The 27,642-nt window shown below is 41.0% G+C and overlaps 2 protein-coding genes across 3 annotated transcripts in view; both read left to right on the forward strand.

Moving 5' to 3' along the window:
- Nucleotides 1–12,298, forward strand: part of mtmr11 (myotubularin related protein 11) — a 36,602-nt gene extending 24,304 nt beyond the window's left edge. The window contains exons 10-17 of the mRNA XM_034289093.1: nt 493–617; nt 4,756–4,834; nt 5,260–5,330; nt 9,411–9,583; nt 9,712–9,882; nt 10,066–10,284; nt 10,631–10,957; nt 11,318–12,298. Of these exons, the coding sequence (XP_034144984.1) occupies nt 493–617; nt 4,756–4,834; nt 5,260–5,330; nt 9,411–9,583; nt 9,712–9,882; nt 10,066–10,284; nt 10,631–10,957; nt 11,318–11,722 (1,570 nt within the window). The 3' untranslated portion in view covers nt 11,723–12,298. The remainder of the gene's footprint in view (nt 1–492; nt 618–4,755; nt 4,835–5,259; nt 5,331–9,410; nt 9,584–9,711; nt 9,883–10,065; nt 10,285–10,630; nt 10,958–11,317) is intronic.
- Nucleotides 12,299–25,902: 13,604 nt separating this feature from the next.
- Nucleotides 25,903–27,642, forward strand: part of sv2a (synaptic vesicle glycoprotein 2A) — a 43,457-nt gene continuing 41,717 nt past the window's right edge. The window contains exon 1 of one of the 2 annotated variants that reach the window (XM_013131764.3): nt 25,903–26,143. The gene's annotated coding sequence lies outside the window, so the exon portion shown is untranslated. The remainder of the gene's footprint in view (nt 26,144–27,642) is intronic. The other variant, XM_013131765.3, reaches the window with a different exon arrangement.

Raw genomic sequence — 27,642 nt, forward strand, 5'->3', positions numbered from 1 at the left:
TTTGCAGATTTCCGAAGGTGTTAACTGTACAGGAAGTCAGTATCATAAACAAACATTGTGGTATTAATATAAAAAACTGATGCAGGCTTCCTTGTGGTTTTTGAGAAAGAAATGTTATCTGTACTCCTTAGCTGTTCTCACGTACAGAGCCTTCAGCTGTAGTCGTCAGCCTGTCTGTTTGTGAATGTTTGCCTGTGTTATCAGTCTACTTGTTTGTGTGTGTGTGTGAGAGAGAGATTGTGAGAGACTATTTACAAGATAGACGTCTCCATTCCAACAGCTGTTGGTTTACAGCAGCATTTAAGCATATAGACTGCATAAAGACAGAGCCAACCTCTAATCAAATACTGTATATAATTACACGTTTTTGATGTTCCCTGGCCGTTTCTGAGATGAGACAGGCTATCGTTGAATGCTATTCTGTGCTGAGACACATATAATAGCAGAGATGAATGGTTCCCTGTCTATGTGTTCTGTGGGATGTTTCTGCAGGAACCTGGAGTTGATCCTGTTCGGGGGCCAGTCTGTGTGTGTGGTGGTAGAGCTGGGAGAAGAGATGCCTTCACCCACAGACATTCAGATGGCACACACCCGCCTACGGGCTCTCTGTCTGGGAGGTCAGGACCAAAACTCATTCAACTTTCAGAAGGACAGCACTGCCCCAGTCTCAGGGTTTACATGCAATAAACAGTATAGGTTGTACAGATATATCTTCGTTTGATCACTGCTTTGCTGAGAATGTCTTTCTCACTCCCTCACAAGCACTAGACTAAAAGTCATGCTGCTGCCCCAGTCGATTCTGAAAACATTTATTGCAAGATAGATATTATTCTCCACTCAAACATTTTCCCTGTTAATATTATTGGATGTTTCAGTCGCAGGATTTAATTGCTGCTGTGACAAAACAGGATGAATTATGATCCAACGACCGAGACCTAGACAAGTTAAAATGTTACTACTGTTACGGTGCTTTTACTCACATTGTATATATAAATATAAATGATCAAAAAAAGATACCACAAATTTGGTAGCAGAGTGGCATTTAGTGAAATAGGGTTTATTATAATTACTAGAAATTAAATTAGTATTAGTATTAATAGTAGTAAAAGTAGTAAATTGTCTACCTAAATAATGTCACAAGTGTTGTAGAACTACAACCCTGTTTCCAAAAAAGTTGTCACACTGTTTAAAATGTGAAGAAAAACTGAATGCAATGATGTGTAAATCATTAAAATCCTATATTCATTAGAAAATAATTTTAATGAAACTGAGAAATTGTTTTATTGTTTTGTGTTAAAATATATGCCCACTTTGAATTTGATGCCAGCAACGTGTTTCAAAAAAGCTGGGATAGGGGCAACAAAAGTTATGTAATGATAAATGAAAACCTGGTGGAATATCACACAACTACTATTGTGCTCAAAAATTTGCATACCCTTGGAGAATTGATAATATATGTACCATTTGTAAAGAAAACATGAATGAGCAGGCAAAACACATCTTTTATTTCTTATGGGATTCACATTCAACTGTAGGTCATAACAGAATGGCACAATCATAAAACAAAACATGGCAACGAAGAAAAATGTAACTGACCCCTGTTCAAAAGTCTGCATACCCTTAGTTCTTAATACTGTGTATTGCCCCCTTTATTATCAATGACAGCATGCAGTCTTTTGTAATAGTTGTCTATGAGGCCCTGAATTCTTGCAGGTGGTTTAGCTGCCCATTCGGCTTGGCAAAATGCCTCCAGGTCATACAAAGTTGTTGGCCGCACATTTGAGATCTCCCCAGAGTGGCTCGATGATATTAAGGTCAGGAGACTGTGATGGCCACTACAAAACCTTCACCTTTGCCATTTTCACCTGTGTGTGTCACCTTACATTCAAGGGTAGGTAAACTTTTGATCAGGGCCATTTGCGTGATTTCTGTCATCATTATGATCTGAAAATAAATGTCTTCTTTTTCTTTTCTTTTTTGCATGATCAGTCATATTTTCAAAATCAATGCCCACATTTCATAATTTCTGCCAGGGTATGCAAACTTATGAACACAACTGTAAGTTAATTGGCAACAGGTCAGTAACATGACTGAGTATAATAAGTGCATCCCAGAAAGGATAAGTCTGTGGAGTTTGGGGATCTCATCATCTACGGTACATATATCATTAAAAGATTCAGAGAAACAAGAGAAAGCTCTGTTTGCATGGGACAAGGCTGAAAATCCATATTGGTTGTCCGTAATCTTTGGGCCTCTTTAGGCAGCACTGCATTAAAAACAGACACGATTCTGTAGACACGATCACTTCATGGGCTCAGGAACTGAGTTCGTTGCTGCATCCACAAATGTACCATGCAAAGACAAAACCATATATAAACAAGAACCCCAAACGCCCAAGTTAATTTAAGATGGACTGAGGCAAAGTGCAAAACTGTTCTGTGTTCTGACGAACCAAAATAATTTTTGGGAATCATGGATGCTGCGTCCTCCAGACTAAGATTGTGTTATCAGCGCACAGTTCAAAAGCCAGCATCTGTGATGGTATGGGGGTGCATAAGTGCACATGGCATGGGTGACCATTCATGCTGAACAATATATACAGGTTTTGGAGCAACATATGCTGCCATCCAGGCGTCTTTTTCAGGGAAGGCATGGCTTCCCTGACAATGTCAAACCACATTCTGTGCGTATAACAACAGAATGGCTCTGTAGTGAAAGACTCCAGGTACTAAACTGGCCTGCCTGCAGTCCAGACCTGTCACATTTGGTACATTAATGAAATATTAGACGAAGGAGACTACAAAGTGTTGAGCAGTTGATATCGTATATCAAGCAAGAATGGGAAAACATTTCACTTTCAAAACTAAAGAAATAGGTCTCCTCAGTTTCCAATCGTTTACAGAGTATTGTTAAAAGAAGAGGTGATGAAAAAGTGGTAAAAATGTGTTGCTGGCATCAAATTCAAAATGGGCATGTATTTTTCCAAAAACAATACATTTTCTAATTTTCAACATTTGATTTGTTGTCTTTGTACTATTTTCAATTACATTTTGGGTTACATGATTTGCAAATCATTGCATTCTGTTCTTATTTTAATTTTATGCAGCGTCCCAACTGTTTTGGAAACAGGGCTGTAGGTAGAAATATGAGACATTTTCTAGATCCTTCAAATTAAACCAGATTTTGTGGGTAAAGAAACAGAGATGAAAGATTGGATCCCATGCTATAACCTGGGTCGTGTGATTGGGTTTGCCCAGTTTATTTCCTCTCCCGTGGTGTTTCCTTAATTTGTTGACAAATTCATTAACTGGAGCACAGGGTTTATAGTGCATCTACAGAGGGGATTCTATCCCTCAGGGGCAGTGAGTGAGCAGGTTTATAGGGAATATAAACTGGTGTTCCTCTGCTTCCATATGCTTCCAATTACAATGCTACTGACACAGATATGGAGGGTCATACGGGGTAGACGTTTACCCTCTGTCCTGAAATGGTGGAACTGGATTCAAGCCACAGACAGTGAATCAATTCAGGCCCCTTCATGGCATGTTTTTCCTAAATGCCTCCTCAATTACTCTGAGAAGTCCAAACAGCATTGAGAGACGATTTCTCAGACCGTTTTGTTGTTATTGTCCTTGCGGAGACACCTCAGACAGCACATTCCATAGTGGATTGGAGTCAACAGTGCAGTAAAATGCGGTCACGATGCTCCCTCCCATGTGGAGGTAACACAGCCAAACCAGGTCTGGTATTAGGACAAAAAAACACCATCAATGGGCCTCATCAATCTTAGTCTATCTGTTATGGGTTGTCCTGGGGGGGGAGTGATGGCCAAAATGAAGTGGGACAAGTGGCAATAAATGATGTTTTGTGTTTTTCATATAGGGCACTGTGTCAGTGATTCAGAAAATTGACATACACTCTGTTTCTTTACAATACAACAGTTTGACCATAAATCCTCTTTAGGAGAAATAAACTGACATGGAGCTGTGGCGAATTAATGTAAACGTTTTCAGTAACTGGCTGCTGTAGTTCAGTAACTGGCTGCTGTAGTTCAGTAACTGGCTGCTGTAGCTCAGTAACTGGCTGCTGTAGTTCAGTAACTGGCAGATGTAGTTCAGTAACTGGCTGCTATAGTTCAGTAACTGGCTGCTGTAGTTCAGTAACTGACTGCTGTAGTTCAGTAACTGGCTGCTGTGGTTCAGTAACTTGCAGATGTAGTTCAGTAACTGGCAGATGTAGTTCAGTAACTGGCTGCTGTAGTTCAGTAACTGGCTGCTGTTGTTCAGTAACTGGCAGATGTACTTCAGTAACTGGCAGATGTAGTTCAGTAACTGGCTGCTGTAATTCAGTAACTGGCTGCTGTAGTTCAATAACTGGCTGCTGTGGGCAGATGTAGTTCAGTAACTGGCAGATGTAATTCAGTAACTTGCAGATGTAGCTCAGCACCTGGCAGATGTAGCTCAGTAACTGGCAGCTGTTGCTCAGTAACTAGCAGATATACCTAAATAACTGGCAGATGTAACTCATTAATTGCAGCTGGTCCTTAACGAACTGAGTAAGGCCACCTGTTTAATAGGGAACAGGTAATTAATTCCCCAGGTGCCCATGGTTTTCTCTGATTGGCTATTTATCACATGCCGGGAGGGACTGCTGCTGGTTCCTAGGTTCCTTGCCCAGGCGGAATCCACACTCTTCTAATTGCTCCTCTTCTACATGCTAAATAAGGTTTCTTTGTCTTCTGTTTTGGTTCTACAGACATCTCCACATCTGTGTCAGTCCCAGATGACAAATGGCTGTCTACGCTGGAGAGTACTCATTGGCTGGACTACATCAGGTGAGAGCTACTGATCGGTTTGTTCATCAAAGCCTTCAGTAATCTGTAATAAATGTGCAGGACTGACATGGATTTGGTTGATTCTTAATGTCCACTTAGTAATGATAGAAAATAGCTTAGTTTATCTCGTGTAAGCCTGTAGCATTATTTCAATGTAGCATTCATTTTCCATTACACTGATCTTCCAGTAGCCAGTTGTTACAGTAGCGGTAACATGCATTTTAAACATCCTACTGTTATGTTCCAGAACGTACAGTTAGCCATAGCAGGCCCACATACTTGCATGTTCAATATATCTCTTATGCTATTAGTGTGTTAGCTTTTTAGCTGCACAGTAGAACAAGACCTAGCGTATTCATTTGCAGTGAAGCTGTAAGTGTTTTTTTGGGATTAGCAATCTGATTAGCATTTTGTTCTCTCCACAGGTGCAGTCTGCGGAAAGCTGCAGAGGTGGCATGTCTGCTCCGGGGAGGTCACCTGACCGTTGTGCTACAAGGTCAGTCACATGACGAGAGTCAAGCTGCTCTGAAAACTCAATCCATATCATTCATTATTCACACTGCGGTTCTCATTAAAGCAACATTAGGGCTTACCCTGAGGGAGACGCATATTGTTCAGCACTCTCCCATGCTGGAACACTTTCTACTAGAACACTACCAGGTGGTATTTTGTCTTGTAAGATTGTGTTGTGTTACTGGACTAGCTGGTCATGCTGACTGGCTTCTTTAGTTCTAGAAGTTTACTGCAGTGAGTTGGAAGTTCAAGGTGGGTACTGTCCTTTTCTGTTTTAGACAGCTTGTTGTTATGTTGCCAAATATGACAACTCAGCAAACATACTCACATTTGCAGGATATACAGGGTGTGGACAATATAACAGAAACACCACATGGAAAAGGGCTATTTGAAGTAACTAAATCACAATCACAAACGCAGCCCTGAGGTCCCATTAAGTTGGTTGCAGATTAGCTGTACATATGTGTTAGCAAAAAGAGGTCTGACAATTATCACTTTGATGCTTGTGTTTTCAAATCACCATGGACTAACTTACAGAGTTCCAAAGAAGAGGAATAGTCAGAGCCCAACTAGCTGGTGCATCGGTCATAAAACTCCAAGAGGAATAGTTTCAAAAATTAGCTTATGCCAAACATGGACAAATTGCGTTGGCAAAGTGGTGGTTGCAAGTCAAAGCTGACCGACAAGGATACACAGACAGTTAAAAGGGTTTTTTGATAGATTTCCCAAAAGCACAGCCTTGAATAGTACAAAAGAAATGAATCAGCACATGTGACACAGTCTCAACAAAAACTTTGTCAGGGCTGCCATTCTGAAACCACTTGTATCCAAGGCCAACACACAGGGACACACAATTTGGTGTAAGGAGCACAAAACGTGGATCCCTGTGAAATGGAAAAGTAATATGGTCTGATGGCTTACAGTCAGTTACAGGATAGATTTCTAAGTGGTGCTTTTAGTTTATACATCTCTGAATGGTTTAGGACCCGAATACATTTCTTATATGTTTGAAGAATATATACCGAGCAGGGCTCTTAGATCCATGAACACAGGTCAGCAAGTAGAGCCCAGAGTCCAAACTAAACATTGAGAAGCTGCATTTAGCAATTATGCTGTACACAATTATGCTGGTATAAATTACCAGAAGATATTAGACGTGCCCCAAACGTATCAGTTTTTAAATCCAGGTTAAAAACACTTCTCTTTTCACGTACCTATGATTGAGCACTTAAACTTAACCACACTGTTTATCCTTGTAGCTTCCTATGTTTTTATCCCGGTTTTATTCTTGTTATATTTTATTATTCTATATTTTATTATGATCTTGTTTTGATGTTTTCATTTGAGTATTTGTTTTTGTTATTGTATTTTTTATATTTAAAATTTTTCTTTGTAAAGCACATTGAATTGCTTGCTTGCTTGCTGCTTGATGAGTCATCTTTTCCGGACAGGTTTACGTTTTGAGAACGTATGCCATCAGCCCCACAGTGTCTGCTGCCCAGCATTGTTGTGGAAGTCATTGGGTCCAATGACTGATCTGCAGGGTCATGTAAAGGCAAATGATCTAAGGCCATTAACCAGAGATCTTAGTCGACAGAAAACATTCAGCAATGGTTTAAAAAAAAAAACATTGTGAAACCAGAAACCAAAACCCAATGTGGTTATATTTCAGTTTAACAAAAATATTGTAATCCTTTAGAAGGTTGTAACTGGAGATAAATAAATTGGCTCCAAACCCTAATTTGTTTGAATAAGCAATTTTGTAATATTTTTTTAATTCTCAACTAAATAATCTGATGAATTTGTAGGGTAGGCTCTAACTATAATAAGATTCTCAAAGTTCCATGATGTCTTCTGCACTCATTAAGTTTATTTTTATAGTGTAATATACACTGATGAGCCAAAGGTGTGGACATCATGGGGTCTCTGACTGGTCTGTGCCTACACAGCCCCACACACAGCAGGGTGAGATTCACTGTGTGTTGTGACACATCCCTCCCATAACCATCATTAAAATGTTCTGTGACCTGTGCCACAGTAGACCTACTGTCATTTCAGATCAGACCAGATAGCCTTCGGTACGCATCGACGAGCTATGGGCGCCCAACATCTTGTCGCCAGTTTGTGGTTTGTCCCTCTTCAGACCACTGTCGATAGGTACTCACCACTGCTGACCGGGAACACCTCACAAGCCTTGCCATTTTAAAGATGATCTGTACCAGGCATCTGTCCATAACAGTTTGGCCTTTGTAAAAGTCACAGGTCTTTACTCCTGCCCATTTCTCCTACATCCAACACGTTGACTACAAGAACTGATAGTTTGCTTAACAACCATCTACCCAGACCTTGACATATGCCCTTGTTAGGAGATGATCAACGTTATTCTCTTCACCTGGGAGTGGTCATAATGTTTTGTCTCATCTATGTATATATTAATCATTGTTATTATGTCAACAATATAGAATATTAAGATACATTCTCTCTGTGGCTAGTGAACTTTCTCGACTAAAATAAAATGGTGAACTCCAAATGCACTCCCTCACTTACCATAGGATCTTTCTATTTTTAAAGAGATGGTGCACACTTCTCCACAACATACAGCTCAATAGTTAAAAGAACAATGTTCTTGGACAATTAGTCAGGCTAATATAACTTGGATTATTTTATATGTATTTTATTCCTAACAAAATACTTTACCTGGCAAAATTTGTTCCTGTGTCTATTTAAGCAAATATCTCGCTCTCTTAGTCACGGCTGAAGCTAACCCAAGTGGAACTGGTGTGCACTAGCCTATGTTAAGCTGGATCTAGGCTTTGTGTTGGGCTAGAGTGGTATTGCTATGGGTTGTTGTGAGCTCCATGTTGGGTTTGTGTTGGTCTGAGCGGGCTTGGCGTTGGGCCGGATTGTGTTAGGATTGGGCTGTAGTGGGCTTATTGTTGGGTTGGTGCCCATTGAATACCCAGATTGGGCCAGTGGTGTTGTGACTGCTAGGAAGGATGAAGTGCTGTGGAACAAAAACAGTCTGTAAGCAAAGCCTTGAAGAGATAAAACAGTGTTATATGAGGATGTGTTATGGGGAAGACAATCTTCTGGCACTTACAAACATTCTATTATTACCCTTCCACAGACCAGACATGTGGTTGAGTCCTAATGGTAACAGACTGTCCACAGAACTATAGGTGCTATGAACACTAGCAAACCTTGACCTCAGTGTATGACTTGTGTTGTCTGGCCGCTCTCATTTGGTCTTTCTGCTCATGCAGTAGGTCACCCCCCTTAAAACCACAGAGCTCAGAGTGTCCTGATCACCAGGTCAACAGGAACAGAAAGGACCCATTGGCATTAGTCAGACAGGCCCAGCCAACACCCTGTCTCCACCCTGTTGTTAGGGTGAAAACAACGGGCATGGGGAAACCTGCCCAGCACATGTGGGGTTCTGGGAGTGCTTCTATTCTAGTCCGCCCAGAGCCTGTTGTGAGACTGGCATCTGTCATGTTGATGTTCTTTTTAAGGCGTTACGGTCTTCAAATCTCTTCTGTGTGTGTGTTCAGAGGGGACGATAAACTCAAGTATACTTCTCTTATCTGATATCTTCACCCTGAATATGCGTGCAGTTGCTGAATTAGGTCTAATGGCGACAATGCATACATTAGAGTAATTCAGACACAATGTGTGACAGTTTTCCAATAAATTAGAACAATCTTTTTTTAATATTTTTTTTATATTGCAGCCGTCTTGTAGTTAGAATTGGTCTCATGGATACCACAAAGGCTGTAGCTTTTCTCTCCATCCAACCCTGTTCCTGGAGAGCTACCGACCTGTAGCGTTTCTCTCCAATCCTAATCTATGTCACCTGATTCTAAGAAAACTGGATAAAAAGCGAAATCAGATTAGTCACAACTGGGGTCGGAGAGAGAACCTACAGGACAGTAGCTCTCCAGGAACAGGACATGTGCACTGTGCTGAATGTACAGAAGCTCACGGGGACGGCCGGATTGTGTTATCAGATCAGCTCACGCCGTCTGCTGATTATTAATGGTTTATGTGCTCCTGTTGTGTGCAGAGGTGGAAGACCGGGACATGACCTGCTTGCTGTCCAGCCTGGTCCAAGTGATGTGTGACCCTCACTGCAGGACCCAGGCAGGCTTCCAGAGCTTGGTGCAGAAGGAATGGGTTATGGCCGGGCACCGCTTTCTGAGCCGCATCAACTACCACAGGGACAGTGACAAGGAGGAGGTGAGAGAATGTCACCTCACCGATCAAACATCATGAGATAATTAACGTCATGACAGGAAACTAATGGAGTAAGAGTTAGGGCCCAGCCTTGGATGACCCTCACAGGTCCGTGTTGATCTTCCCAATAGGCGCCAGTGTTCCTCCTCTTCCTGGACTGTGTTTGGCAGCTGTGGGTTCAGTTCCCCTCCCGCTTCCAGCTGACAGGAGAGTTCCTGCTAGCCCTCCACGACAGCCTCCACCTGCCCCTCTTCAGCAGCTTCCTGGCCAACTGCAACCGTGAGAGGTGCAAGCGCTCACAGGTAGCCTGCAGTCAGCCACTTCGCTGCCGGCGCTAATGCTAACTTCTCATAGTGTGCCGATGTCTCCGTTGAATTCCGTGTTTTCAGTTGTCACAAAACTATCAGCTCTGTTTGTTCAACGATAACTGCTGTACGAACTCCGTCTGAGCTGTCATTCCTCCGCCCCTACCCCTCTTCCGCCAGAACCTGTCCCAGAGTTACACCCCGGTGAATGGCTGGAGAGACGCGGTTCCCAGGGGTACCTCCCTGGACCCCACCGACCCCCCTCTGCCCCCTGTGTGGGACTGGGTCCTGCAGTACAGCAGCCAGAGACGGGCGCGGTTCACCCAGCCCGTTCCACCGCCTGTCCCTCTTCAGCCCACACTCAACGGCAACCTGAACACAAACCCTGACACACACAGGGTAGGAGGAGCGTGACGTTCTGCAGGCATAAGGACTGTTCATGATATGATGCTATGTGTCACATTGCTGTCTCCATGAGCCCCGCCCCCCCACCAACACATGAAATGCTATTTGTATAGCACAGGTTCACTACACCCCTGTGTGGTAGGTCTCAGTACTGCAACGGATGTAGGTATGGGAAGCATCTGTGCTTTTTTATTTTCATACATAGAAGATGTTCACATGTATTATTCTCTATCTTTTCTTTCACCTCCCCCTATCCCAACGTTCCTCCCACCCTTCCTTTCTCCTTACCTGCCTCTCTCCTTTTTGGCTTCCCTCCCCGTTCCCCTTTTCTCCCCCCCAGCTGAGTGATACCATCCAAGGGTCTGTGTTCCTGCTTTCCCGGGGGTCCTTCTCCTGCCCTGCTAACCTCCTGCCCTGGCGCAGCGGAGGGGGCTCAGGTGCCTACCGGAAGAGCCATCGGAGGGGAGGCTCCTCTTCAGAGAATCTGCCGGGCCTGGAGAGGCTGATGAAGGCCTTTTCCCTCACAGAGCTTCCCCAGGGCCAAACCACTTCCACTGCTAACCTCCAGGGGCCCCTGGACCCCTACGAGCCCTTACTCCCCCTGCTCCTGGGGCCCTGCATAGGCGTGTGGAAAGACTGCTACCTCCGTGGAGCCCTCCATGCTCAGGTACATTAGGAGGGGGTCTAAAATGCTGTGAAAAATACGAAATACGTGAAAGAGTGTATCTTGTAAATCTTGTGTTGTGAATACAATTAAAAAGGTCAAATGTTATGTGTTGCACATGTTCCCTGAAGTGCATGTTGTTTTATGGGCCCATGGCTTTGGAAGTGTTTATAATAGAAAACAGTACTGATGTATGACGGGGCACAATATCAGCTGGTAAGTAGCTAACTGGTGAAGCAGTTTGGTGGACAGGACAGCCATTTTTATATAAAAATCAAATGTTAAATTTGATAAACATTTATTGAATATAACATTTTTATTTGCATAAATATGGACATTTAATTGTTGCCGTGTTGTCGACAGGCTTTCTCCCACCCCATTTCTTCATCCAGCCAGCACCCAGTGGATCTGCTAGCTTGGGAAGTCCAGGAGCTCAGAGAGAAGCTAGCGTTAGCCCCCACTAAAACAGCCCCGGCCAAGAGGAAGGAGCCCCGTTGGAAAGACTCCAACCTCAACCAGAACACCAACAACGGCACCTTCCTCTTCCCAGCCTCTAGACCCACGCTCCCTACCTCCAACCTGCAACCCTGGGGTCCGACACCCTCCTCCGCCCCTCCATCTATACCTGGCCACAGAGACGGCAGCAAGCACACGTTCCTATTTAGCCACCCATCCTCTTCAGAGGCCCGTCCAGACACACGCTACTTCCCAGTGGCCAATAATAATGCCAAGCTGTCAAAGAACAACAGTTCTTCACTAGGGTCCTGAGCTCTGGGCGTCCCCTGCCAGTTAACCAGAACAGTACTGAGTGTTAACCCTGGCTCTGAACTCTAAATTAATTCACCCACCACAGACCATGCAAGACTTCATTCCCTATCATTGCTGATCTCTTGGTGGAACCAGATTTTCCTGTCAAGACTGGTTTGAATGGCTTTAAGGCAATATGGGAGTAGGAAAGTCATGAACTGGCCGGAAAGGAGGTACTGAACTGCAGTAATAATGCAAGTAGAGCAAAGCACAAATAATATTTGAAAAGTGTTTCTTTAAAATGGTTTGTTTAACACATTCTGTTTTATTTTTAACCAAACATTTTCCTTTAAATGTTCCGGGGTTTTTTTAGCCGCAGAGGTCAAAACAAACAGCAGACAAATGTGTGTTCATTTATTTGATCTGCAGAAGCATTAAGGACATTTCTGTTAGTGCAGGGTGGAACCCCAATATTTGTTATTATTACTGAATCTGACACCACTGTAGCATGTGCAGTGGGGAGAAAAGGTATTTTTAATTTTTATCATAGGTACTCTTCAACTGTGAGTGGCAGAATCTAAAACAAAAATCCAGAAAATCACATTGTATGATATTTTAATAATTAATTTGCATTTTATTGCATGACTTAAGTATTTGATACATCAGAAAAGCAGAACTTAATATGTGGTAAAGAAACCGTTGTTTGCAATTACAGAGATCATACATTTCCTGTAGTTCTCGACCAGGTTTGCACACACTGCAGCAGGGATTTTGGCCCACTCCTCCATACAGACCTTCTCCAGATCCTTCAGGTTTTGGGGCTTCAGGCGGGCCTGGACATGCGCTGGCTTGAGCAGGGTGACCTTGCGTGCGCTGCAGGATTTTAATCCATGACGGCGTAGTGTTACTAATGGTTTTCTTTGAGACTGTGGTTCTAGCTCTCTTCAGGTCATTGACCAGGTCCTGCCGTGTAGTTCTGGGCTGATCCCTCACCTTCCTCATGATCATTGATGCCCCACGAGGTGAGATCTTGCATGGAGCCCCAGACCGAGGGAGATTGACCATCATCTTGAACTTCTTCCATTCTCTAATAATTGCGCCAACAGTTGTTGCCTTCTCACCAAGCTGCTTGCCTATTGTCCTGTAGCCCATGCCAGCCTTGTGCAGGTCTACAATTTTATCCCTGATGTCCTTACACAGCTCTCTGGTCTTGGCCATTGTGGAGAGATTGGAGTCTGTTTGATTGAGTGTGTGGACAGGTGTCTTTTATACAAGTAACGAGTTCAAACAGGTGCAGTTAATACAGGTAATGAGTGGAGAACAGAAAAACTAACAGGTCTGTGAGAGCCGGAATTCTTACTGGTTGGTAGGTGATCAAATACTTATGTCATGCAATAAAATGAAGATTAATTATTTAAAAATCATACAAAGTGATTTTCTGGATTTGTTTTTTAGATTCCGTCTCTCACAGTTGAAGTGTACCTATGATAAAAATGACATACCTCTACATGCTTTGTAAGTAGGAAAACCTGCAAAATCGGCAGTATATCAAATACTTGTTCTCCCCACTGTGGATGCTAGTTATTCATTATGCCTCTGTCTCCCAAGTTATTAGTATTGCTTACTTTTTTCTCTCCAAAAGGAGTACACTAGTACCCTAAATGAATAATGGTAAAGACTGATAAGCTAAAGACGAGAGCACAAATGACTGAAATTACGGAACCTAATGCATTTACTGAAAACTTGAGCTGTTTCAACATACAGTGGTCACAGCCTTGATTCTGTTTTCCTTCTGTTTTCCTGACTCTATTGTCCCTACAGTAAGTCCATTTTAATGACAAGGGGATAATTAACCGCCATTTCCAAAACAGAGAGCTGTTTACCAACTAAACACTAGGGAGAGACTTGCTCACAAATGGGCAGTTTTAGCTCCAGGTGTTGGGTCCAGCAATTATGATCTGGAATTTAGGCCACTGGAGCTATTTTGTTACTGTTATAGTTTATATTTGCATGTATGCTAACTAGTGAAATACAAGAGGCATACGCTGAGTTTTATCAATGCTATTGTTATACGTGCTGTTGTTATGGTCTGTAAATTTAGGTAGAAAGTTATATGTATTACTTTTGTTTGCAGATTCATTTATGAAATGTAATGATGAAATGTAAGTTTTTGTGACCAAATTAAAGTATTACTCTTTTTTTTACCCTTATGATTTACTTCTGCAAGCCATCCATTCAGATGGTTCATATTTATAATTAAATATGTTTTGGTACATTTGCTAGTTAAAAAAAATGGAAGTAGACTTCTTCAGTAGTGTATTTTTTCATGTCCTCAATGCTAGTAGTTTCGTATGCAGCTAGCGTTCAGGTCAAGGGCTTCTAAATGCGTCACTTCATTCAAAGCCCAGAAAGTTATTGGGAGTGGGCCAGTCCAACCAGAGCTTTGTTGCTTGCATGATGTGGAAATTAAACAGCAAATACGCTTTCATTATTTCCCTACACTGTAGCTTACTTCTGATGACAGGGATATTTGTACAAATGAGCATTTCCATGCTATGAAATGTACCTGTGTTCCTGCTCTCCCTGGGGTCCTACTCCTTCCCTGCTATCCTCCTGCCTTGGCGCAGTAGAGGGGGCTCCACATTAACCTAATTCAGTAACTGGCAGAAGGCTGGTATGTGACTTACATTGGTGTACACCTAGATTCATGTCATTCCTGTCTGATTATGACGGACACTTTAAATTATTAAATGGCTGTAAATATTCATTGTTGAATATCAAAGCACACTGTTTGATATCACTTACTGAATATCAGGTTGTCTGTTTTTGGATTTGATGCCAGTACTTTTGCCCTTGTCTTCCATGGAAAACTGCACTAGGTCATCACCATGACTACACTGGGATGATCTCAACTGCATACACATTGGTAGTACTGTAAGTCCCTACACTTCGAACTCCAATGGGTTTGAAAAGGAGATGAGGAAGAACCTGTGGAGATCTTCCCAAGAAACAAAATGAAACTCCCTTTGATCATGCAACCCCATGTCCTAAATTTTTACGTTATACATATATTTGGGTACGGTAGACACATAGGTTGCCAGATGTACATATTTTTTGTATCATGTTAAGATCGTGATTAATAAACTATTCTAAGTTCATAAAATCTCTGCCTGCTCTTGCCTTTGTTTTCTGTGTATATGTACAGTATGTGGGTCAGCCATGTCTGCAGGGAGAAGAACATTCCTGCTAATCAACCGCTGGATGTTACCAGTGAGGCCTGAGATCCCAGACTGTATGGGGACCAGCTGACAGTGGAGTTCCACCCCTGTGGAGAGCAGGCACCTCTGGAAGACATTCAACTCTTAAAATGAGAGTAATATACAACACAAACTTTATTTCTTAGCAAAATAAATATATACAATATGACATTGAATTCATTAAAAGCAGCATGGGACTGTACTTAATGTTTACAGTTTAAGTCAAATGAATGTATGTACACTTTCAATACAAAACTTTCACAGAAAATAACCTACACCCAAATAAAAATAACTGTTTGAAACAAACATCTAATATTTATATTAGTGCTCGCTCAATCACCTTTCAACATCCACTTACATTAGGGCACATCAATGGACATTATCGGTAATGTTACGCACTAATTAGTTTCACCAAGAAGAAAGACAGTGAGACACTTTCCATCACAAGTGACCAGATCACAATCTTAGCACATGGTATTGCATTAAAATATTAAAAATCAAAACACTTCAGACATAGCTGAATAGACATGATGGCTCCTGTTCCATCCGGACAGGGAGCAAAATGTTTAGGCCTTAATTTATTAACACAGCCCTTGGTGCACAGTATGAACTGGCTCAACATTACCCCCACCTGCTCCCATGCTCTTTAGCCACCTGCTGCTGCAGGGTCCAACGGGGACCACAGGAAGGGGTCTCTTGGCACCCGAAGGGGGGGCCCAGGTCCCCTAGCTGGCGGAGGGACTTGCACATGGGGCAGGGGTAGTCAGAGAGGCCCTCAATGTCCTCGAAGGCCAGGTTGACAATCTGGTCTGTGCAGGGGTCGCAGTAGAGGTGGCCGCAGGACAAGCGTTTTAGGCGAGCCTCATAGGAGATACAGCACTGACAGTGAGGCAAGTCTGGCCCCAGGGAGAGAGAGCCAGTCAGGGAACTGCTCTCCAGACTACCTGCCTGGCTGGAGCTCAGCTTGCCTGGAGATCTGAAAAGGGTATGAGAATTTGGGGTTGGACTCTAGGTGAAAAGTGTTTGCTGAATTCTGCTGGTGCAGTGTGAATAGCCAATACAATGTACAGTTCACTGAGAATCTTTCAAAAATAAATTCAGCCCAACCAAGCTGTGAGGCAAAATATAATGTAATTGAGTCATATCAGTACAGAGCCCCCTGTATCAACCTGCATAGAAGAGATGTTAACTCATGGAGGTAGAAAGGTCTAATAAATCTGTTTTATATAGGTCATCCAAAACATTATTATATATTTTTGGTCAAAAAGGCAATGTTGGAGAAGGAAGGCAGATATTTTTTACTTCACAGCCCTGTTGTCATAACAACTGCATAGAAAGGGTTGTCCCTTTCAAATCAATCATTGCCAATACTGTGATTTGACAAACTTTTGAGATCAATTGATTATGCATATGCTTTTATGTCAATTCTATAAACAAATCAAATGAAAAAATATGTATTGTAGGGTCACATGCACGTTGTTGAAAAAAAAAAAAGAAATGTTCCACACACACTTACCTCTGTGAAGACGACGAATTCTTAAAGCAATCGAAGCTCAGAGCAGCAAAGATTTTCCATAAAAAGTCCATAATGCTGTTTCTCATAGTGCCAATATTTCATCGACCTGGTTTCTTGGGGCACATCCTCTTTGCGTCAGTCATGTTACACTGTCGCTGTTGTCAGTTAAACAGCACCATTTAAATATGGAAATTAGGCTAATCGAAAAGCATCACAAAGCAGTCTCTTTGTGCCAGTTCCAGTCGAGAAACCGGGAATAGCTTTCGATTGCTGTTTAATCTACAGTAGGTTACACCTGAGTGTCCACGGCGCGTACGAACAGAAACGGATTAAAAATATCGCAGCTAGAGTAATCAGGCTACTCGACCCATCTATCCAACAAGACGTGAACGCGACGTAGACTGGATTTGACCAATGTGATGAAACTGGGACAGTATGTTGATCGTTGTAAATGTTTCGTCATTGATTTATGATGCGGTGCATAACAAAATTCTGAAAAGCTTTAATCTTAAATGCACCACGTCGTGTTTTGCTTCTCTTGGAACATGTGGACTGTGCAATAGCCCATTTGATCACTACATATTAAGACAAACCTTCAGAAAGTAACCACAGAGTGGCGATACACACCAAAGTATAGCTGCAAAGTATGGCTGCGCTGGGTTTTTATATTAGCTAACTGCAACAACCAATAGCCTATGCTTTTTAACACCGCCAGTGGTTCCTCTAGAGACATTCCAAAATGGTCTATTTTAGCACTCCCCTCACAATCTCGTGATAGTCCTTTGAAGTAGGTGGAGTGATAAGATTTACATCACATCGCCCCTACACACTGAAATCGATAATTTGGATAGCCACGCCCCTGAGTGGACGTACTTATGGGTGGGCTTGCTGGTTGTGGACTTGCTTGCATAACAGCATAGACTTTGATCAACCATGCTTGTTTTGAATGTGCTATATAAATAAAGTTGACATTGACAATTTGTAGGCCTTCCTAACGTAGCTAAACGTGTTTTAACGCTCATTTGATAAATTCAGTTAAACATGTAGAAGGACGATTCATTTTATAGGCCTAAATATGCAATGGGACAACAGATATGTTTTTATATGCATTTATGCATTTAACGCGCATTATATGTAATATACTGGCATATGCAGGCACGGACACCAATGGCTTGTTCCACAGAAAATGTTATGTCGTCAAACATAAATTAATGCACGAGTGCAAATCCACTGCTACAGAAGTGTACATTTGCACTTGCGTGATTACATTGTTAGTACCAACAAATATGTTACATCTTCCTTCCTGAGACAGAGACGATATCCTTTGCAGAGCATAGCGCTTCAAATGTGAACAAGTTATGCAATCATAGATTGAATAGCTGCTGTAAACAAATATATTGAGTTAGCAGCTAAAAACAAAACACATTGAACTACCACACTACAATGTCCTGTCACCGTATACTACTAAACACAACAGCTTGGGAGGAGAGGTTGCTAGCAAAATATACCCCTTACTATGTTAGTTTTTAGGAGGTTTAACTCTGCCCCACCTAGTAGAAGACAGATGAGGAGGATTTGTTTGAGCTAGGATCGATTGTTCTGGAACACTCAACACAAACCCAGTGGAGTGGCAGGTTGGCGGCTACAGTGCTTGCACGTACAGTCTATAATTTTAATGGTAGGTTTATTTGAACAGTGAGAGACAGAATAAAAACAAAAAAATTAATGTCCTTCTTCTTGAGCCACTCCTTTGTTGCCTTGGCCGTGTGTTTTGGGTCATTGTCATGCTGGAATACCCATCCACAACCCATTTTCAATGCCCTGGCTGGGGGCAGGAGGTTGTCACCCAAGATTTGACAGTACATGGCCCTGTCCATCGTCCCTTTAATGCAGTGAAGTTGTCCTGTCCCCTTAGCACAAAAACACCCCCAAAGTATAATGTTTCCACCTCAATTTTTGAAGGTGGGGATGGTGTTCTTGGGGTAATAGGCAGCATTCCTTCTCCTCCAAACACGGCGAGTTGAGTTGATGCCAAAGAGATCGATTTTGGTCTCATCTGGCCACAACACTTTCCCCCAGTTCTCCTCTGAATCATGTTCATTGGCAAACTTCAGACGGGCCTGTACATGTGCTTTCTTGAGCAGGGGGACCTTCTGGGCGCTGCAGGATTTCTGTCCTTCACGGTGTATTGTTTTACCAATTGTTTTCTTGGTGATTATGGTCCCAGCTGCCTTGAGATCATTGACAAGGTCCTCCCGTGTAGTTCTGGGCTGATTGCTTACTGTTCTCGTAAGGAATCAGCCCAGAACTACCCAGAACTCCACACGATGAGATCTTGCATGGAGCCCCAGACCGAGGGAGATTGGCAGTTATTTAGTGTTTCTAACATTTGTGGATAATCACACCAACTGTTGTCACCTCATCAAGCTGGTTGGCGATAGTCTTGTAGCCCATTCCAGCCTTGTGTAGGTCTACAATCTTGTCCCTGACATCCTTGGACAGCTCTTTGGTCTTGGCCTTGGTAGAGAGTTTGGAATCTGATTGATTGCTTCTGTGGACAGGTGTCTTTTATACAGGTAACAAGCTGAGATTAGGAGCACTCCCTTTAAGAGTGTGCTCCTAATCTCAGCTTGTTACCTGCATAAAAGACACCTGGGAGCCAGAAATCTTTCTGACTGAGAGGGGATTAAATACTTATTTCACTAATTAAAATTCAAATCAGTTTATAACATTTTTGACATGGGTTTTTCTGGGTTTTTTGTTGTTATTCTGACTCTCACTGTTCAAATAAACCTACCATTAAAATTATAGACTGATCGTTTCTTTGCCAGTGGGCAAACATACAAAATCAGCAGGGGATCAAATACTTTTTTTACCTCACTGTAGATGTTGACTCTTGGTACTCTTTGTTTCCACAATCCACTACATAGGATCGGGGAGCACTGTGTTGCTTCATTACCACTGCAGGGGACCAATTGCGGTTTCCAGGATACGGTTGCATCCTGATTTCATCTCCAGGCTTCAGAACAGCACAGGGTTTACCTGCTCTCTTGCAGTCATAGTAGAATTTTTGTACATCTTTTGTTTTATCCAGCAGATGCTTGACTTTCGACGGGTCATAGCTTGTTGGTGTGAGCAGGAATGGGCAGTGGGTAGTTTGTTCCGAGTCCTTCTGCCCGTAAGGAGTTGAGCAGGTGACAGGGCTACAGATTCAAGTGGAGTGGTTCTGTAGTCCAGCAGTGTAAAGTGTTTGTCTGTAGCTTTGCTCCAGAAATTATTCATTGTCTGTAATGCAGGCGCTGCTTCACCACTAGAGTGTGGTGTGTTTGGTGACTATGTCTTGTGTGTGATTCCATAGTCTGCAAATTCCTCCGCCGAGTACTGTGGACCATTTTCTGTCCAAAGAGTGGTGGGAATCCCATATCTGCTGAATTGAGATTCTGAAGGCCTCTATTACTGTACGGCTGCGCTGGTTTTTTTATTCATCTGCTTCAATTAACTTTGAGTAATAATCCGCTCTCAGTATATAACAGTTTTTCTCAGACTCGAACAGATATGGTGCTATTTCTTCAAAAGGTAACTCTGGTGTTTCGGTTGGCTTGAGAGGTTGTCTGGGCAGCTTGTTTTGAAAATCATCACACTTGCTACAGATTCTGATCACTTCTTTAATGTCAGCACTCATGCCTGGCCAGTATAGGATCTCACAAGCTCTCTGCTTGCACTTCACCATTCCTAAGTGAGATTGGTGAATGAGCCTTAGCATGTTACCGTATGCACAGTCCCTTGTAGATGATTCCATCAGTCATAACAAGATGACTTCTTGAGTCACAGTATGGTTGAACAGAATTGGATATGTTTTGCAGATCATAATACTAAAAAGAATTGTTTGAGAAATTATTGTGTTAACATTAAATAATATGGCTCACTCTTGCGTTTGAAAATATGACTAATTGTTTCTGTTGTTGATTTTTTTGCATTCACTTTTGTTAAGTTTCATGAAGGGTGCCAGTACGTCTTGAGTAACACACAGACATCAACAGACGTGTTTCTTCCATGGTGATGCTCTGCCAGGCCTGTACTTCAACCATCTTCATTTCCAGTTTGTTTAGACATTTGTACCTTCAGTCTTGTCTTCAGCAAGTGAAACATGCTCAATTGGGTTTAGGTCAGGTAACTAACTTGGTCAGTCAACAACATTGCACTTTTTGGATTTGAAGACTACTTGCTTTAGCAGTATGTTTGGGGTGGTCCTGCTGCAAGGTGACATGCTGTCCAATTCATTTTGAGGCCTTTGGCTGGATCTGAGATGACAAAATCTTTCTGTGCAATGTAAAATGAATCCTATTGCTGCCATCAGTTACATCATCAATGAAGACAAGTGAGCCAGTCCTAGTGGCACACATGTTAAAGCATAACACCCCCCACCGGAAAAGTTGGTATACCAGTTCCTTTGTTTTCTCCACGCTTGCCATCAATCTGGTACATTTCTCATCTGTTCACAATACCTTTTTCCAGATCTCTAAGCTATTTTTGCTATTTGTAGGCCATCAATTTTTTGCACCTTGCAGTCCGGACCTTGTAGTTCAGCAAGTGAAATCTTCTGTGAATTCAGGTTAATCTAAATTGTAATGGCCAGATTGTCTTGCATTAACACTTCTTAAGTCCTCATGCTGTAAGACACAAGCAACCAACTCTAAATGCAAATGTCATGCCTAGAATCAAGCCTACACATTGACAGTTTGTGCATGCATTAATGTTGCAAACAAACACTCTTGCCTAATGAGAGACACCAGAGAATCAAATTGTCCTTATATTTTTATCTTTAAGCGGGGGCACTATGTAACCAACTTGCTGTTATTTATAAATTATTCCTCTGATATGGATGACAATACCCTCAAATTAAATCTGACATTCTGTAATTTAACCCTATTATCATTATTTAATTTAATAACCAAAGTGCAGGAATACCAAGCCAAAACAACATAACTTGTGTCACCAAGTGCTTATGGATTGCTCTGTAGCTTTAGATATGAATAATTAGTTAACCAAACTCTATTAGGCCACAATCAGATTTAGCTAGAATTGTGTTGTTTATTTTCAGACACAATTGTTTGATAAGATTTTAATCTGTTCTGTCAGTTATGTGTGTGTCTCACAACAGCCAGACCATCTGCTGATTGGCTTGGGGCCAATTTGTGCAGTTGGGTGGGAGTGTTGATCAGGTCTGTCAGTTTTCTAAAAGTTTCCTCTGAGGGCAATGGAAAGATAGGTGTTGTTCCTCCTCCCTTCCCTGGAGTCTGGGCCATCTGTGGAATTATGTTTAGATGAGATTCCAGGCTACCCCTGCTAGTTATTCACCAAAAAACTGAAATATAATCGCTAAAACTAAACAAAGAAGTCATTAATGACTAAAAGCAAAACGTATGGTTGTAAAAACAGGTTCTGAACAGCATACTCCTTGAGTAAATGTGCCCTAAAAGATAGCCCTAATGAAATTCCCTCATGGAGAGGCAAACCAAAAATAAAACCCCACACCAACATAGAATAAACATAGTGCACCAACGTAGTAAAACATTTTAAAAATAAAATAAAAAGTAGGCATGTAGAATTTCAAATAGGAGAAATAAGTGGAGGTGTCTCATTTCAACTGAAACCCTGTGCTGTTGCAGTAGTTCTTAAGTATTAGATATGTATCTCAGACTAGGTGAAATACATCCAGACTAATATTGAAATTTTTTACATTTGACATTTTTTACACATTTTTTTCTGTTTGTTGTTTTATTTACATTTTATATTTATAACCTGATTTTAATGTAACACCATTTTATATATTTTTTGTGACAGGTGAATTGCGTGACCATGATGATTTGGCCAACATTTTTAATGTATCCAGGTCACTGTGTAACGTTCATGGATGGTGGAAACAATTGCGAGGACACCAGGGAGGTAGAACTGAACAGGTTGTTTAATGGTAGCTCCAAACACAAATCAACCTTCCAAAAGGGCACGTAACAAAACCAGAGCACTGAGCCCAAAACAGGCTTACAAAACTCACACCAAGAAATCCTGAAGCTAGGTTGTAATGTTCGCCTGAATGAACGTAAAAATATACATAGCCTGTCCCCTACAACCAAAAGACAATCAACGACAAAATACAGGTGCCAACCTATGAGCTAAATACCCCACCAATCCCAAAAAGAACACATGTGTGGCTGCTCAGTTCATGTCCACTTAGGGCCTTGCGACTTACTGGAAACTGGGACTGGTGATTAATAGGATGGAGACTCTGAATGACGTGACACACTGGGGTTAACCTGGACACCCATTTAATGTCTAGTAAAAAAGAAGCCGCCCTATCCAGGGCAATGTCTCATTTACTGTCCTGGGGCATTAGGATGCAATCTAAGAGGACCGTCCAAACACCACTTCCATCAGCATCTGATATCCTATCCAGGGCCAACCAGGACTGACCTTTCTTAGTTTTAGGCAAGCCAGCAGTGGGATGCAGGCTAATATCTTACTGGCTAACAAGGTGACCAGTGCAGCTGGAAACTGTAAGTTACCCTGATAACAGTGTCTGATAATTGACTAAAGTGCAAATGAGATACACATGCTGACTAAAAAGCTGACTTCAAACAGTATCATGCAAGGTTGCCAATTTAATCTCAGGTTGCCTAAATGAAATTGCCTATAACATTCTCATGAATGTAACTATTTATAAAGACAAAGGTTTGGACCTCATCTAAATACTGTACCAGGGTTAATCACGGCCCAGAGTGCTCCTTGATCTGAATTTACAGGCTGCCTGCAAATGAGTAGAATTATAAACCGTGGTTTGTTTGTTATATTAATACGCATCCCACGGACTTGCCTTTTTTAACCTCCATCTCTAATGGTAACTCACCCACTGAAGCAAAAGGCCAATGGGCTTAGATATGAAACAAACTTAATCTCCTCCTTGTTCACCCATAACTGCTAGACCTTGATGATTTCAAGACCGTAATTAAGTTACTGACAACTCGACAGTGGTAAGCTTCATCAGTGATGACAATGAGACAGCCTCCATTTTTGAATCTCTTTGGTATTGTCTACAGACACATTCGTCTCCACTCACACACCACTTCATTAACCTAACATACAGTATATAGTTTCTGCTGTAGTTTATTGCATATCTGCTGCTACCCCTACCTATAATATGTACATAAACTGAAACCACTCATACCCCCCACATAGATCCGCTACTCTGTATACATTCTTATTCATATCATTTTGTTTGTATTCCTTGGTGTTGTTATTCACAATACTGTGCACAATATATTGTGTAATTTTCTCTTTTTAATATTTATTTTGCTTCAACCTGCATTCTTGGAAAGGGGACTGTTTGTAAGCATTCACAGTTAGTCTTTACCTGTTGATAATTAACAGGTGTTGAACAAGATTATATCAATGGGTCAGGATAGTACTCAGCTATAAAGTTGAAGTACCTAAGAAACCAACATAAAAAGGTGCTTGCCTGAGTAAGAGCAAAGAACTGTCTACTTAGTTCTCATAATAACTTTCCTTTACAGAGAGTAGATTAACATGCCACTGTCAGTGGTGTTCATTGTGAGGCAGGTTGCAATTCTTGCAGGAGAAAGTAGAGGGTTAGAGAGAGAGAAGAAGGAAGAGAAGTTAGAACAGTGGTTCCCAAACTTGGGGTAATACTCTATCTGAGATAACTATCAAACACAAAAAAATTTAGTGAAGAAAATGTTTTCAATATAAACTTCTCCCAGTAACCTAGTGCAAAATACAAATACAAATTTCAATTTATTAAAATGTTGAACTAGTATTAATTTAAATCTGATTTATGTGACCTTTAAAAAACATGCATTTTGTTTTTGCACTAACTTAACTAACAGAATATTTATTTAACTTGATTACTCTTTCTCAGGTCACTTGAAGTGACTGATCCTCTATTGAGGTAGCAGGAGGCTCTTTATTGGCAGAGCAGTAAACTGGTCAAGGCTAGTTAGACCACCTTGCTTTCAAGTAAAACTCAGCAGAGATAAATTATTGATTAAAAGCATCACATTTCTTTGCTTTCCCAGCAATCATGAAGAAGTCAGAAACGTTATAAAGAAGTAAATATATTTCCCCACTTTAGAGAATTAAAAGCTTTCCAAAATACTGAAGTAGTATCAACAGAGCACTAACTAAATAGTTTGATGTGGCATTTGTTATGGAAGCAGTACATATATTTCTTAATTTTTTAAAGAGCTGCCAGTCAGCTAAAAATCCAGTCTTTCTAGCATTAGCCTAAACTTGATTTATTTTTATGAAAAGATCAGGGGAGTTCAGGGGAGTACCATGGATTAGTACATTTCCTGACTCTGACTGAGTCTCTTGAAAGGTGCATGTGAAAGACAAAATTGAGTTCATGTGCCAATAAAGGGTAGGGAATGCAACTAGAGAACAAAAATATTTGAGAAATTGCATAAAGGACTACAAATATATGACATTTCTCTACAAGATTATTTAACAGTCAGATTTTTTCCCCCTCAAAATCTGGCATCTCCAATGCAGACAATCTGACAGAGGGCATTAATGAAATTTGCCAACATTCCATTCGCACAGTACTTACGAGGTCTATCTGTAAGGATTAGGTATAGAATTGAGGAGTTTTTACATCTCAATCTTTCACAGAATTGTGAGGGGAGAAAAATATGGTTTTTTTGGTGCATATTCCAAAGAAATGAAAAAAGACCTATCAAAAAGACAATATAAACAGGTTCCTTTAACAACTGCAGATAATTTTCTTGTTGTCATAAATTAGAATGAAATTTAAGTTAATACGTAAAAGTACATTTACGCAAAGGATTCAAAATTTTTTGTTCAAATCAGTGCCTTTTGTTGTGTTTGCATTTTTTACATCTCGATTTTTCAATGAATTGGGATTGTAGAAAATTTGTTAAAATGTGAGAAAGAAATCATAGGCCTAATTAAACGATTGTTAAAACCCAAAACTATAGTTATGCTACAAAACTGTCATATTTCAGTTTAATTCAGTGCTTCTTTAATTCAGAATAATACTTTAGTCATATTTCGTTTATGTCAATCAGTCGCCTTTCTCGTGGCCAATTACAGGCACGAGCTCCAGCACGTGTGGTGCACAGTTCATTGCACCAACAATTTGCAGCATATATGGCCAAAAATCTATGTCGCATCCATTTCACTTTGAAAATAAATCCATAAAGAAACGAAAACCCCATATGATACTAGATATCATATTACCCAATATGTCTTCAAAGGCTCCAGGGGTTTTGAATGATTAATGAATGCCACACCACAAACAGCATACAGCACCGTTAAAATTCTAACGTCCACTCTAAAGCAAAAGAGGAACCCCCTCTACAAAGACAATGGTGTACGCGAGCGCAGAGGGATGAATGTAAAAAGAGGAGGGGGCTGCTCCAAGAAGGATGCTGTACGCGTTAGGGTAACGCTCTCATCAACGTCAGCCTTGTGCCCATATTAGGTTTAGGTTGTATTCCAGACTGGGTAGGCTGATGACATTTTCCATACACCGGATTTAACACCTTTTTGATTTCTTTATTTTTACACTGTGACAACTTCAAGATACAAACCCAGTAAGTTCAGCTGGAAAAACGCCAACATTTCCTACCGAAGGTAGGGTCATTCGTGTTGTTTGCATGTTTTTTTCGTCTTCATTTGTTGTTAATCTAGGTAATTTTGTATACTAAAGATTTTTAGTCTTTCACATCAGTCCACGCTCTGCTATGGAGGTTCATTGATATCGAGAAGCACAACGGGTTGAAAATAACCTTCCACCCCATCCTGAAATAGACTGTTTATAGGTAAAGAGAGAAGTCAAAGGTCTATTGGGAAAATGTGTGTTATGAGTGACACATCGGTGAAAAACACTATATATGCATAGGACGAAAACAATTTCCATAGCCATCAAATGTCTTTCGTTGGCCCGGGGTCTGGTGTGTAATATTGTAAACCTAGATCCCTCGCTCTATCCTTGCCAACTCGGCGTACCGCTACTATTAAAAGCTGAGTTTCTCAAATTTAAAGTAACCTGTTTAAATATACATATGCAGTTATAGTAGTAAGGTAACTTCCATCGTTTATTTTATGTGATTTAGATAAAGATGTTTGATGTTTGGGTATATTCATTTTCCTGAACCATAACGTACTGTACGTGACAAAGCACGTTGAACATCAGTGAATGTGTTTCTCTCTATTTAAATGATCACCACAAACGGCCGTCGTTTCCGTCAGTCTCAACCGTACGCGACAGTGACCTTGCACTTACTACAGTACTTTGAAACGAATTTCTGAACCAGACAGAGAGACTTTTTACTTTTATATTTCTCTTTTCAGTGACACGTAAGTTCTGCTTCCATAACCTTGCCATTAAAATAAAACTACGGTTGATTTCTGAAGGCTCGGATTGAAGAGGCTTTATGTTTACGATGTTATGTTGTCGGTCTTTGACTTGATATGATACCTTGATATGCATGTTAACCAAATAGACAAGCCACTTTTGGTGACTAAAATCTGACATTATATATATTTTAGCAGTAAACAATTGAGACCTTTCACAACTATTTATTCACAATCACTGTCATATTTTGGATAGGGAATATGTTGTCTCCTTGGATATGATTAAGCATAAAATGATTGCCTTTTTATTGACTGTAGCTCTCAAAAATATTCAATCACTTGGATTTATTTCAGATTTCTGCCACTGAACAACATAAAAAAAAAACATAATGTGAAAGTGTAATATAAAATCTAAATGAAATCTAAATGTATTACAAATATTAAACAGAAAATTATTATTTGCATAAATATTTACTTCCTTTAGCAGGCTTGACTGGGCAACTCCTGGACATTGATATTTTTGTATTAGCCACTCTGTGTAGCTGTATGTTTGAGGTCATTGTCCTGCTGGAAGATGAATCTTCTCGCAATTCCCAGGTCTCTTGCATACTTCAGCAGGTTCCCTTCCAGGATTTCTTTGCACTTGGTTGCATCCATTTTGCTTTCCAGGCCCTGATGAGAAGAAGCATGATACTGCCACCACTATGCTTCATGGTAGGGATGGTGTCCTCAGGATGATGTACAGTGTAAGGCTTGCACCAAACGTAGTGTTTAAC

Source organism: Esox lucius, chromosome 20 (genome assembly GCF_011004845.1).
Source record: "Esox lucius isolate fEsoLuc1 chromosome 20, fEsoLuc1.pri, whole genome shotgun sequence".
Classification (NCBI taxonomy): domain Eukaryota; kingdom Metazoa; phylum Chordata; class Actinopteri; order Esociformes; family Esocidae; genus Esox; species Esox lucius.